This window comes from Solanum pennellii, chromosome 6 (assembly GCF_001406875.1).
Source record: "Solanum pennellii chromosome 6, SPENNV200".
Taxonomy (NCBI): Eukaryota; Viridiplantae; Streptophyta; class Magnoliopsida; order Solanales; family Solanaceae; genus Solanum; species Solanum pennellii.
The window spans coordinates 56,955,189-56,967,943 of record NC_028642.1 but is presented as its reverse complement, the minus strand read 5'-3'; the positions used below and the strand labels follow the sequence as shown (position 1 = coordinate 56,967,943).

The window sequence follows — 12,755 nt, the reverse complement described above, 5'->3', positions numbered from 1 at the left end:
TGTTAAGGATTTGACATCTTTGGCATCAAAGTTAGATTTTCTGAAGATTTCAAATGTTTTATATAATCCCAAACATATAGCATCTAATCTATCATATTATATAACCAATAGATCAAGGTTTATTCTTGTATATCACATATATCTTGCAATTTTTATAGCTTTAATTCAGATGATTAGAATGTATGTAGTACGATATCATATCAGTTTGTTATAACTTGCGTGTCACAATTTTTAACTTATTTCTATATATGTTTATTCGATATGATTTGTGAATAATCCAACAAGACGATTAGCTTAATATAGCATAAAAGCATATCGATCTTTCATATGCCACACTTCTGATTAGGGGTGTTCGTGATTTGGTTTGGATTGGTTATTCGTTAAAATTAAAACCAAACAAATCTAGTTTGTTTTAAAAATTTCTAAAATCTAACCAAATCAAACGAAAAAATAACCGTCGATTTGATTATTGTTGGTTTGTTTGATTCATTTTTTCGGTTTGAAAGTAATAAAGTCTTGAGAACATACAAATCTTGATAGACATAAACACCTAGAATATAAACAATCGACAAAAAAGTTATTGTTGGTTGAACAAAGTGATTCAATTAAGAAAAAGTGTAACTATCTTATGAAAAGTATGGTAGGTAAAAACTTAAATAATGAATTTTGATGGACATAGACTTAGGATTGTAATTGTTGGGCTAAAATTTAAGTGTTGGACTTGAGAAAAAATGGTAAAGTTAAAGACTTAAGTTAATTGAAATTCAACAAAATATTTATTTTATTTATGAATGATATATAAATAATTATAAAATTTATAAATCTAATTTATCAGTTCGATTTTGTTAATTTTGCAGCTTTTTTTAAGTAAAACCAAAATCATACCGCATAATAGCGATTTTTACCATAATTATGAACAACCCTACTTCTGATATATAACTTTTTTCCCTCTTTCCTTTTTAGTATCATTTAGATTATGATGATCATATATTATCTTATGAGTAATTCAACAGTATAATTAGGTTATATATACCATGAAATTATATGGATTTTATCATGTAATAACATTCACATTTCACCAATTCTCTTGCAACACATAATGGACTAGAGCAGGTTGTACCCAAGGCTAACAACCTGACATATGGGCTAAGCCCAATTAGATGTTGATCTAAGTTCCTAAAGGGAGAACCTTCTTGGGCCATCAAGGAAAATGACTGTGAATATTGGCCCAAGCAACAGTGTCTTTGATGGGATTTTTTTGATGGTCTGAGAGTAATAATAATAATAATAATAATAATAATAACTACTGTTAGAGTTTGTAAATGTCATTAATAGTTATTATAATTTTCTTAATCTTGCACTACTCTTTCTTTCACTTCTACTTATTACATTTTTCTTCCCAAGAGTCAAAGAATTTAAGATGATTATCTCTATTAATCATAATAATATGAGAATGGTTGCAGCTTATCATATTTTTCATTTAGTTTTCATCATCTAAATTTTGAAATTATTAAATTAATTTATTAAATTTTGAAGAATATTTGTTAAATTGACTCTGTGAAACAAAACATGATAAATAAAAAATGTATTATAAATTCATTGAATAGTAGATTGCTTATTTGATATCTTTCAAAGTTAATTAAATTCATGTATGTATAATTTCAAGATGATATGAACCTTGGTGAATAACTATATATCTACTAGTTTAGAATTTTAACAAGGTTACCTTTAGGAAATATCACCATTTGGAAGATACACTTGAATAAGAAGAAAAATTTTATCTTTCATCTACATGTCTGACCTTCTTCTCTTTATAACTATATTATTCTGACCTTGATTTTAAAACAAAAAAATAAACATCATTAAAGTTGTTTATTTTTCTTTGGCATATAAGTTTTAAATACTTTGACATATTTTAATTTGTAATACCTTAAGTAAACATATTAACATGAGTAAGAAATGATATATATATATATATATATTTCATAAGACATCAACTGATCAACATGCATGAATTTATATATCCTAATCAAACTTAATACTATTATTTGGGTTCAAGAATGGGTTGACAATTTTTTTCAGCATGATTTTATTATTAATATGATTAAAATTTAGGTAGACTAGTTCTGTATATTACTATTTTATTTCCTTAAAAAATTACTTAGTCTGTGGAACTCCATCTCATCTCTTTAAATAAATGATGTTAACCTCCCTAAGACTAATTATTTTTTCTAATAAATTTAAGACAAAATGTCTTCTCTCTTCCATACAAAATCCACTATAGGAATTTCTTTGAGCAAACCCCAAACTAGACTAATTAGGGCAGTTCCTTCCACCAACTTTTTGAACAACAACCAATTTAAGTGACATAGTCAAGATTTATTTTATGATCAACTTGACTCATCATCATGACTTCCTATTAAAGAATTATATTTTATAATTTCAACAAACTTCTCATGAAGGTGACAATTTTTACAATTACCATTCATATGGTAATTTTATTTTCATCTTATATTATTATGTGATGTTACTACTGTATGTATTCTGATAGGTAAGCTAACTTTGAATTAAAATAGTTATTAAGGAGTTTTAATGAATGTTTTCAAAAAAATATTTTAAAGGTATCAAGTCTTGAGGCATTAACTTTGAGTTCACCAACTATTTTTTTAAAAGAACTATGAATTAGGAAAAATCAAGAATCTAAACCTATTCACACTTTGAGTGCAAATTGTCAATCTATGCTCATAGCCGTCCATAAACCTTATAGAAGGTTTTACTTTTATAATGTCTTAAATGTACATTTTTCAAAATAATTGGCTATCATTAATCATTAATATGAACTTATATTTGAAAAATATGATTAACAACATGTCATACTTAATTATGTTTTGTTAAAATAGTTCAAAGATCGATACTCTTAAAATGATATTATAACTTTTGATTTGAGCCAAATAAGTATTATCTAGAAAGGACACATCTCATAAGTAGCTTTATTTTTGTTTGATTTATCAATGTAAGACTTTATTTAGATATATAACGAATTAAACTCCATTAGAAAGAATACATTTTTTACACTCACCATACGTTAATAATTTACTTCTTTATGGAAAACATCAAATAGAAGATTTGGCATGAATATAAAGGTTTGCTTATATATTCATGTCATGAATTTAATAACTTAGGTCCAAATTTATTAAAAATTATATCATAAATTAGTTATTGTTAATATAATATTAATTTAAGATCATTATATAAACCAACAAACTTTAAATCTTGAATTTTATTGCGAAAATGCTCATTTGATGGCATCAAATTTAAGACTTGGTCATGGTGTCAGCCATCATCAACAACTTTTGATTAGAACAATTACCATCTTTTTGGTAGCTTGCTATTGTACTTACCTTTTTTTAATATTTGTTTTATTATTATGATCCAAACCTAACTCATGAGTAGCCACAGCTGAAAATTGAAAATGAAATGAAAGTTCTTAGCTTTTTAAAGGGAAAAAATGTACAAGTACCCCTTCAACCTATGCCCGAAATTCCAGAGACATACTTATACTATACTAAGGTCCTATTACCCTCCTGAACTTACTTTATAAGTAATTTTCTACCCCTTTTTAGTCTACGTGGCACTAGTTTGAAAAAAAAAGTCAACCATCGTTGCGCCCACAAGATAGTGCCACGTAGGTCGAAAAGAGGTAAAATATTATTAATAAAATAAATTCAGGGGGATAATAGGACCTTAGTATAGTATAAGTGTGTCTCTGAGATTTCGGGCATAGATTGAGGGGGTATTTGGACATTATTCCCATTTTAAAATATAGTGTTTTTTTTTTTGTAATTTACTCCTGTATTTCTCATAAAGGTGGTTGTGATTATTTAATTAACAGAAAATAAGTGGCAGACTCAAGTTATGGTTGGAATTAGCAAATCACTTGAGGAGACTAATTAGCTATAATCATGGATAAGATCCTGTCATTTTTGTTTAATACTCCTCCACTGATTAGTGTCTTTTTAAAGTTATTTTTTCCCATATGTTATTCCATAAAAAAATTTGTCTTTTTTTTTTTTAAAAAAAAAGAAGCTAAGAAGATAAATGACATTAAATTCTTCTTGGAATTGTTATATACTATATATTATAATACTTATAAATGTTATATAAGTTCTTTTATTAAATTCCAACACACCCTTTATTTGTTTTTTTTGGATTTGAGAATAATTAGGGGATAATATAAATTTGGGATTCTCTTTTTAATTATAAGCAACGAGACTTTTGATAATATATTGTTAAAGTAGAGTGACGTTAATGTAGTCAAAATAATTAATTTAAAGTAAAACAAGGCATGATGTATGGCGTCATAATGTATTAACAATTGAGGGGTTTTAATCAGGGCATATATATATTTCTACCTACCACACTAATTTTAAAAAATGATTTACTATCAATTTCCCTCACCAACACGATGGTGAAATAAGACTTTCCCAAAATTAAATCAAGGAAAAGATTTAAATTTATGTTTATATTGTGCAATATAGAGTTTGAAATTTGTTCTTGATTATAAGTTTGGTTTATTGATGTCTTTATTATTGTAATTGTCCGAATCAATATGATAAACTCGAACTATATAAAATCTGTTATTTAACATATTTTCACGATATGTCATAACAATTAAGGACATGATTTAAATAGAAAGAAAAAAAGATCTTCGGAGTAAAGTGTTGTCTTGCTTTGAAATACATTTTACCCTCCCTAAATTCTACTTTATAAGATTTTTTATCGAATATATTATAGTATTTTACGGAGAAATGGAAAGGAAAAACAAATAATGCGAAAACTTAGATATACGTACTATAGTATATATGATCATCTAATCCTACCTGCCATTTTCATTCAAAATCCTCTTAGGATACGTCATTTTATTCTATTTAAAAGAAGAAAAGGACTCACTTCCTCAATAAATAAAAAAACGTACTTAGTAAAATGCATTGTATGACGCAGCCGCCATTAAAAGCTGAACAAGTCAAGAAAAAAGTAGTTGAGACTTGAAAAAAATGAACATTAACACACAAATGAGCTAAAAAGAAACAAGGAAAGCAGCCACCACAAACATCCCACCTAATTTTCTGTGGAGGTGAATTTTTTTAAAAATTTTACTTAGAAAAATATGTTTAGTTTATAAAACAATGTTCATTCTAAATTATTCATAAAAGAGCTAATTATTTTGTGGTAATTTTTCTGCTCTCGAATTTGTGATTATTGACAAGATCAAATCAGGTAGAGATGTGAAGTAAAAAAACAAGGCTAAGTAAGTTGTATTCATAAAAAAAACAAGTCCAATATTCAAAAAAATATTTTTCATTTTGAAAACAATAATACTTGCACTTTCTTACAAAAAAGAAATTACAATGACACATGTCCAACTCTTTTCTGTTTTTTCTCAAAACATTCAAAAAAACACCAAATATATTAGGGACAAAATAAGGCATCAACGGGACAGAAATATTTATCCAATATTTAACTCTTTCACGTGATTATGTTTATCCGACAATATTTTGTCAGTTGATGAAATTGATTGAATACTTAAAAACCATTTTCATTTATTCGATAGTGAAATTATACGTCCCGAACATTAATTAATTAAATCAATAATATAGAGAAAGGTAATTTAAATGGAATTGAAGTTAAATTGCTTGTATTTTACCTAATTCGGAAAATATAATTACAAATTAAAGAAAATAATTATTTGTTGACGTCTCATGAAAAAGAATTGTTTACTCTTCCCTAGATGGACACCATGGGGTCATGTCCATAGGATAGCTACCCAATACCCTCAAGAAAGATGTGAACTCCTGAACTTCAGCCAACGCATTCTGTGCCCTCACGTCCGCCATTGACGCTTCAAAATCTACATAGAACATGTATTCAAAATGCTTTGCTGTTCCCACATTTGCATCATCCACCAATCGAATCGGCCGGTTACGATGTGGCCGAGACTCGATCTTCGTCAAGCTGATATTCCTAAAAGCAAAAGCTGATAGCACCTTGAACAGCACGCTCGTTCCTTTGTCGTGTGCGAAAACGATGCTCGTTTTGAATGGACGATCGGTTCGGGGAATTATTGGTTCTCTGGCGAGCATCACGAATCGAGTCACGTTGCTTGAATCATCCTGGATTCCTTCGGACAGGATCTGTAGACCGTATAGTTCTGCGGCCCGTGCCGACGCGATTGCGGCTGTGTCACGGAGGTTGTTGGCGGCGATGTACTCCGCAGCTCCGGCAGTGTCGTCGACAGCTTCACGCACTACGTTCAGGCCGAGTTTTGTGAGAGTGAGCTCGCACTGGGCTAAGGCTTGTGGATGGCTGATGACTCTGGTCAGGTACTCTTTACGAACACCTGGAAGAGCTAAGAGGCAATGATGAACGGGAAGTTGGACTTCACCGACTATGTGGAGACGGTGACGGAGGAGGAGATCATAATTGCGGTGAATTGAACCTCCAAGAGAATTTTCTACAGGGAGTACTGCACGATCTGCAATCCAAAGTTCCACTGCTTGAAATGCAACTTCAAATTGATCGCAAGGTATGGCTTCGCATTTAGGATAAGCCTTTCCAGCAGCAGCTTCACTATACGCGCCGGGTACTCCTTGATAGGCTACGCGAAGCTGCGAGCCGTGCATGGGCGCAGGAGAGAGATCAGTAATTGTGAGCGGCTTGGGGAGATTGTTATCAATCGGAAAGAGATCCAGAGATTTGTGTCCGTTCACTACAGTTATCTCACCAGCTCCACCTGTTTTCTCGGTATCCTGCTGCTGTGAAACAACCTTGCTCGCCAGAATAGCACAAGAGCTCTGCCAGTCAGCTCTTGACGCTCCGACATGGCCGGCGAAATTGTTGCTCGCCGGAATACCGTTGGTATTGACAGTACTAGCGTTTGTGTTGGCTGAGTCAAACCGGTACCCGCATTGGACGACGAGTCGAGCTGGGACGAACCGGTTGATCTGACCCGGCGGTGGCGATGTTTGCTGGACTAAGGATTTGAGAGTTACACCGGATGATGGAGCAATTGTATGCATTTTGATTGAATCTCGTGTAAATCTATAAAAGAAAATGAATTGAAAGCGTACAGATTGCAGCTTGTAGTTCTCTTTGAACGTGCAAGCTGAGAAATAAAAGAAGGGAAAAGGGGTTTATATATGAGTGGGTAGACTGGTAGGTAGGTATTGATGAAAACAGAAGACTTTGAGAAAATGGTGGTGTGCGATAGTCGTTTGGTCAATCTTACACCTACCCCTGCCCCTTTTCCTTTCTCCTGCTAACTATTTTTCTCTATACATATAATAATAATAATAATAATACCTTAAGATAATATTATCTTTTGTATTTTATGTTTTCTTTGTCTGGACTTGATTTAAGCTAACATGTATAATTTTTAATTTGAATCTACACGTGTATATAGATGTTTATATTTATATATATATAAATAAAAGCATTATAAATAACAATTCATGTAAGATACAGTTAAATGATTTATTTTTTATTATGCATGATGTATGTAAAAAATATGTGTCTATTTATTTAATTTAGGAAAAGGAGTCAAATATGTCCTTAAACTATTCGAAAAGGTTTAGATATACCCTCTGTTTAAAGTTTGGTTCACTCATGCCCTCGCCGTCCAACTTTTGGTCCAAATATGCCCTTATGGCCGTTAGTTGTCATGTTGGACATATCCAACTCATTTTTTTATTTCTTTAAATACCACATTGAATTTACATGTCATTTTGGCCATACTACATAACATTTATATGAAATGAAAAGATATTCGGATTCATAAACATCTAATCCGACCCATAAATCAGCTCCTTTTAAATTCACCATCCGACCCATTTTTAACAATTTTGTTTAATTTTTATTATTGCGGTCAATCCCGAAAATGAGTAATTGATTAATAAAAAAAAGAAAAAATATAAAAAAAATAATAAAATTAACGCCAAAAATTCACAAATAAATATAGTAACCTTAAATCTAACATACCTTAAATCTAACATTTCATTTTTTTTTTAGATTTTTTATTTTTTGAGAAATCTCGAAAAATGAGTAATTGATTAATTAAAAATATGAAAAGTATGAAAAAAATATAAATTAACACCAAAAGTTCACAAATAAATATAGTAACATTTCAATCTACAATTTTTTTAAATTTTTTATATTTTTCGGCAAATCCCGAAAATGAGTAATTTTTTAGTAAAAAAGAAAAAATATGAAAACAAAATAAAAAATATACGTCAAAATTCAAAAATAAATATAATTAACTTAAATTCAATAATTTCAACAATTTTTTTTATTTTACATTTTTTTTCATATTTTCCTATATTTTATTTCTGAATTTTTTGCGTAATTTTATATTTTTTCATATTTTTTGTTAATAAACTCATTTTTGGGATTTGTCAAAAAAATTAAAATTAAAAAAATATTGAAATTGTTGAATTTAAGGTTACTGTATTTATTTTTTAATTTTTGGCGTTAATTTTATATTTTTTTATACTTTTTATTAATTAATTACTCATTTCGGGATTTATCGAAAAAAATAAAAAATTAAAAAAAAGTGTTTAAATTGAAGTTAAGGTTACTATAATTATTTATGAATTTTTGGCATTAATTTTATACTTTTTTCATATTTTCCTATTTTTTTTATTAATCAATTACTCATTTTCGAAATTTATCGAAAAAAATAAAATTAAACAAAATTGTTGAAAATTGGTCAAATAATTTATTTAATAGGGGTTGATTTATGAGTCGGATTAGGTGTTTATAAGTCCGAATATCTTTCCATTTTCATATAAATGTTATGTGGTAAGGTCAAAATGACATGGCAATTCCATGTGGCATTTAAAGAAATAAAAAATGAGTTGGATATGTCCAATATGACAACTAACGTCCATATGGGCATATTTGGACCAAAAGTTGAATGGCGAGGGCATCAGTGAACCAAACTTTAAACGGAGGGTATATCTAGACCTTTTTGAATAGTTTAGGGGCATGTTTGACTCTTTTCCCTTTAACTTAATATATGTTTAAATGCTTAGTTATACGTATTTTAAAGGAAGGCATAGATGACAATTGATCTAAGGTTTAAAAGCACATTTATGTTTTATGCCTACGTATTATTTTACTAGTGTCTAGTTATAGATTTTGAATCAAATTTTGAAAATTTAATTTAAGTAAAATGTATGTCCAAATATGACTTTAAATTAAAAAATAATTTAAAATTTCAAATTTTCAACTTTAAAATCTATGATCAAATGGAGGCTTTGTAAAATGTGCATATAAACATAAATTCGAATTTTTAGATTTGTAGAATTATTTCCAACCACAATTTAAAAAACTTTTAATGTGTCAGATTCCAACTTCAAATGCTATGTACGGATGACCACATTATTAGTTTCTTTATTTGTGTGTGGTTGAAACGGATAGACAAATCGAGCAACATTTTGAATTTAGGTACTCATAATCATAATTGGATTTCCAATTCTAATTTTTTTGGTCTTATAATTACAAAAAAAAAATATCCAAACAAATTGAAACGAAGTATGTTATTTTACTGATTATATACTTTATTTAAACTCAGCCTATGTCATCTAAAAGTAAATTCAACTTGAGTAAAGATGAATGAGGCTTTAAGTCTTTATTGTAAAAAATTAATTATATATTTTTATGGTGCTATGAACGGATTAAAATAAAAAGTTTAAATTAATTATATATAAACTATATGTTGTAACATTGACCTTTGAATAAATACAAAATTCTAAATCAATAATTTTAAAAGTACACAACAAAACAACTATTACATATTTTAAAAGTTTGAATTCATAAAATTAAAGTCTTAAAGTCATTATTGTCGAATGGTGATAAATTTCCTCTTTGTACTATTTTGATTAGCTTGCACGGTTATTTTAGGTTTAAAAAAGGGAAAAGATACAACTCATATTTTACTTTTTTGTAACCAAAAAAAAACTTAAATATATAGTTTTCTCATGCCCTTTGCTCCTTTAATCACAATATATTCATTTTCTTTAAAGCCCCTTCACATTAACCTTTCCCTCTTGTAAGCTTTCATTAACTTTCTAACCACCAATAAGTGCTAATCACTTTCCATTAAATAATAATCTCAACAACCTAGAATCACTTTTAACAACTATATTAGTTACTATTAGTATTTGGCTACATAGTAATTGGATGCACTAATATATACTCCATGAGCTTCTAAATTTCAAAATTTTTGTCATTGTAAATATGTCATCAAATAAATATGATATGTAGCTATACATATTTAAGGGTGTGACCTAGCTAGTAATCATTGAAATTGTTAAAATCGTGAGGAATATATACTAGATGATTTTTTTCATTTATTTCAGTCTTAATGAAAAAAATTATGTAATATATGTTATTGATGAAAAAATTGACGCAAACATCACGATCATATAGTTAAATGCACTAATTAATACCAACTTAAAGGAAAAGTTAATGCCTTCTACTCCACAAACTTAGAGGGAAACTTAAGGAGGTAAATGTACTACACCACAAACTTAAGTGGAAAGTAAAAGGTCGGCTTTTATTATAACTTGAAAAAAGCTCAAATATTGTATCCAATTATAAAAATTAGTCATCGACGTCATTTGTTAGTAATTAAAATATAAAATTATATTTACCTTACATATTTAGCCATTTTATGCCCTCCCTTCCAATTTTATAGGCCAATTTCTTGATTTTAAGACACTAGATATGCCATAAAATAGGATAAAGATTCGGTCAAGTATAATTAGGTCAAGTAATATCTAATGATCTTATAGATTTACGTCATGTGTATTGTAAAATAATTAATGGTTGAAATTCATTTTAATTATATATTCACTATAATAATAGTTAATAAAAATAACAAAGTTATCAACTTTTTTAAAAAAAAAACTATCATATAAAGCAATTAAGTATACAAAGCTAATATTTTCAAGAAAAAAATTAAGATTACGAGAATATACGAACTTCCTGACTTTTTATCCGTTAAACTTCTTTGCGAGTAATTTTATAAATGCTTTCTCCAAATTCTGAAGTAATCTCCAAAAATAGATCAAACTTAAAAACATCATTGAATTCTAAATAGTAATTCATTTAAAGAACATGATAATATATTTTTTTAAAAAAAGAACTTATTTGGAGGTTTTCAAATAATTATAGAAATATATTTATTCAGATTCTTCAAAAGTGCCAAATTCTTTAAAATTAGAATAATTTAGAAATTCAATACAAGTACGAGGTTTGGCAGGTAAAAAAACCAAGAAGTCCACATATTTCCGTCAGGCTTATTTTTTTCTTGAAAATATTAGCTAGAGTACACTTAATTATTTTATTTGATAGTTTTAAAAAACAAAAAAATAATTGACGGATTTGTTATTTTTATTATTAAAATGAATATAATTTAAATGAATCTCAATATAAATTATTATATATTACACTGGCATAAATCTATAAGGTCATTGAAGATTGCTTGACCTAATTATACTTGACCGGATCTTTATCCCATAAAATTGTTCACTAGTGAAGATCAAGCTACTTGTGTAAAAGAATTTCATAAAGTCATTATTTAAATTTAAATTATAAATAACCAATCACTAATAAGAATTTGAATATACATTGATAAATCTATGAATTTAAAAATTCATTTAGAGCGATTGACATTCTTGAACCATTTCTTTTAAAATTTAAAAAAAAAGTTGTCAAAATATCAAATGTCAAGAAGAACAAAAGTATTTAAGCACGTAATGAATCTTGAAGTACTATTTTTGTTACAAAAGGGGGTCGTTCAGGTGCTACACATTTTCTATCTCCGACCTTAACATTATGGGTTCGAGTTATCAAGAGAGTGAAAAGGTTAAAGTTCCTAAGGAGGGTTTTTTTTTTTAAAAAAAAAGACATACTATTTTTGCATCTCCGATCTCTTATCAAATCCGCCTAAATTTGAATTAGTCATTCCTTATCACATTCGCCTACATTAGAATTACTCATTAATTGATCGATCAAGTTTGGTAAATAGTGTAAACAATGAAGTAAAACTAAAATTCTATTTTAATTTATCAATTACGAATGGTGTAAATTCTAACTTCTAGTGGTAAAGCATATAACAAGAGGGTAATATTTATGGCAAATTTAATAATATTGTAATCATACACATTTAATAAATGTATGCATGTACATACAATATCTTAATTTATCTAACTATCAATCTATATATATATATAAATGAGGATCATAGAGGAGGTGATGTGGCACCTCTCTATGACCTCCATTCATTTTTCTTATTTTTCTTTTTTTACTTGACATTTTTTCTTATTTTTTTCAATTATTTTTTTCTTATAAGCTTATACCTCTTTAATTATATAAATTCTATTCTTAAATTAGTATTAATTATATTCATATCCCTAAAACCTTTCATATTCATAACCTCTTAAACCTTTCATATTCATAACTTCTAATTATTTAATGTGAAAGGTTATATTAACACTATAAAATCACACTAAAATTGTGTGTTATTTTGTAATCATCTTTGGGTAGAGAATTAGTGGAAGAAATGTTACAATATTTGTAAGCTTTGAGGTGCATTATTTTTTCAAATATTATTTCATATATTACTTTTAATTAGCAAGTAAGGCTAATATGTCATCATATTTTTATTTCTTCTAGATAAATTATTTTGTTTTGTT

At 28.1% G+C, this 12,755-nt stretch overlaps 1 protein-coding gene across 1 annotated transcript; it reads right to left on the bottom strand.

Annotated features, from left to right (window-relative positions):
• Positions 1-5,667: 5,667 nt before the first annotated feature.
• Positions 5,668-7,309, bottom strand: LOC107021375 (arogenate dehydratase/prephenate dehydratase 6, chloroplastic-like). Its single transcript, XM_015222020.2, has one exon. It carries the CDS (start codon positions 7,074-7,076, stop codon positions 5,775-5,777), a length of 1,302 nt encoding a protein of 433 aa, XP_015077506.1. The 5' UTR covers positions 7,077-7,309; the 3' UTR covers positions 5,668-5,774.
• Positions 7,310-12,755: the final 5,446 nt, after the last annotated feature.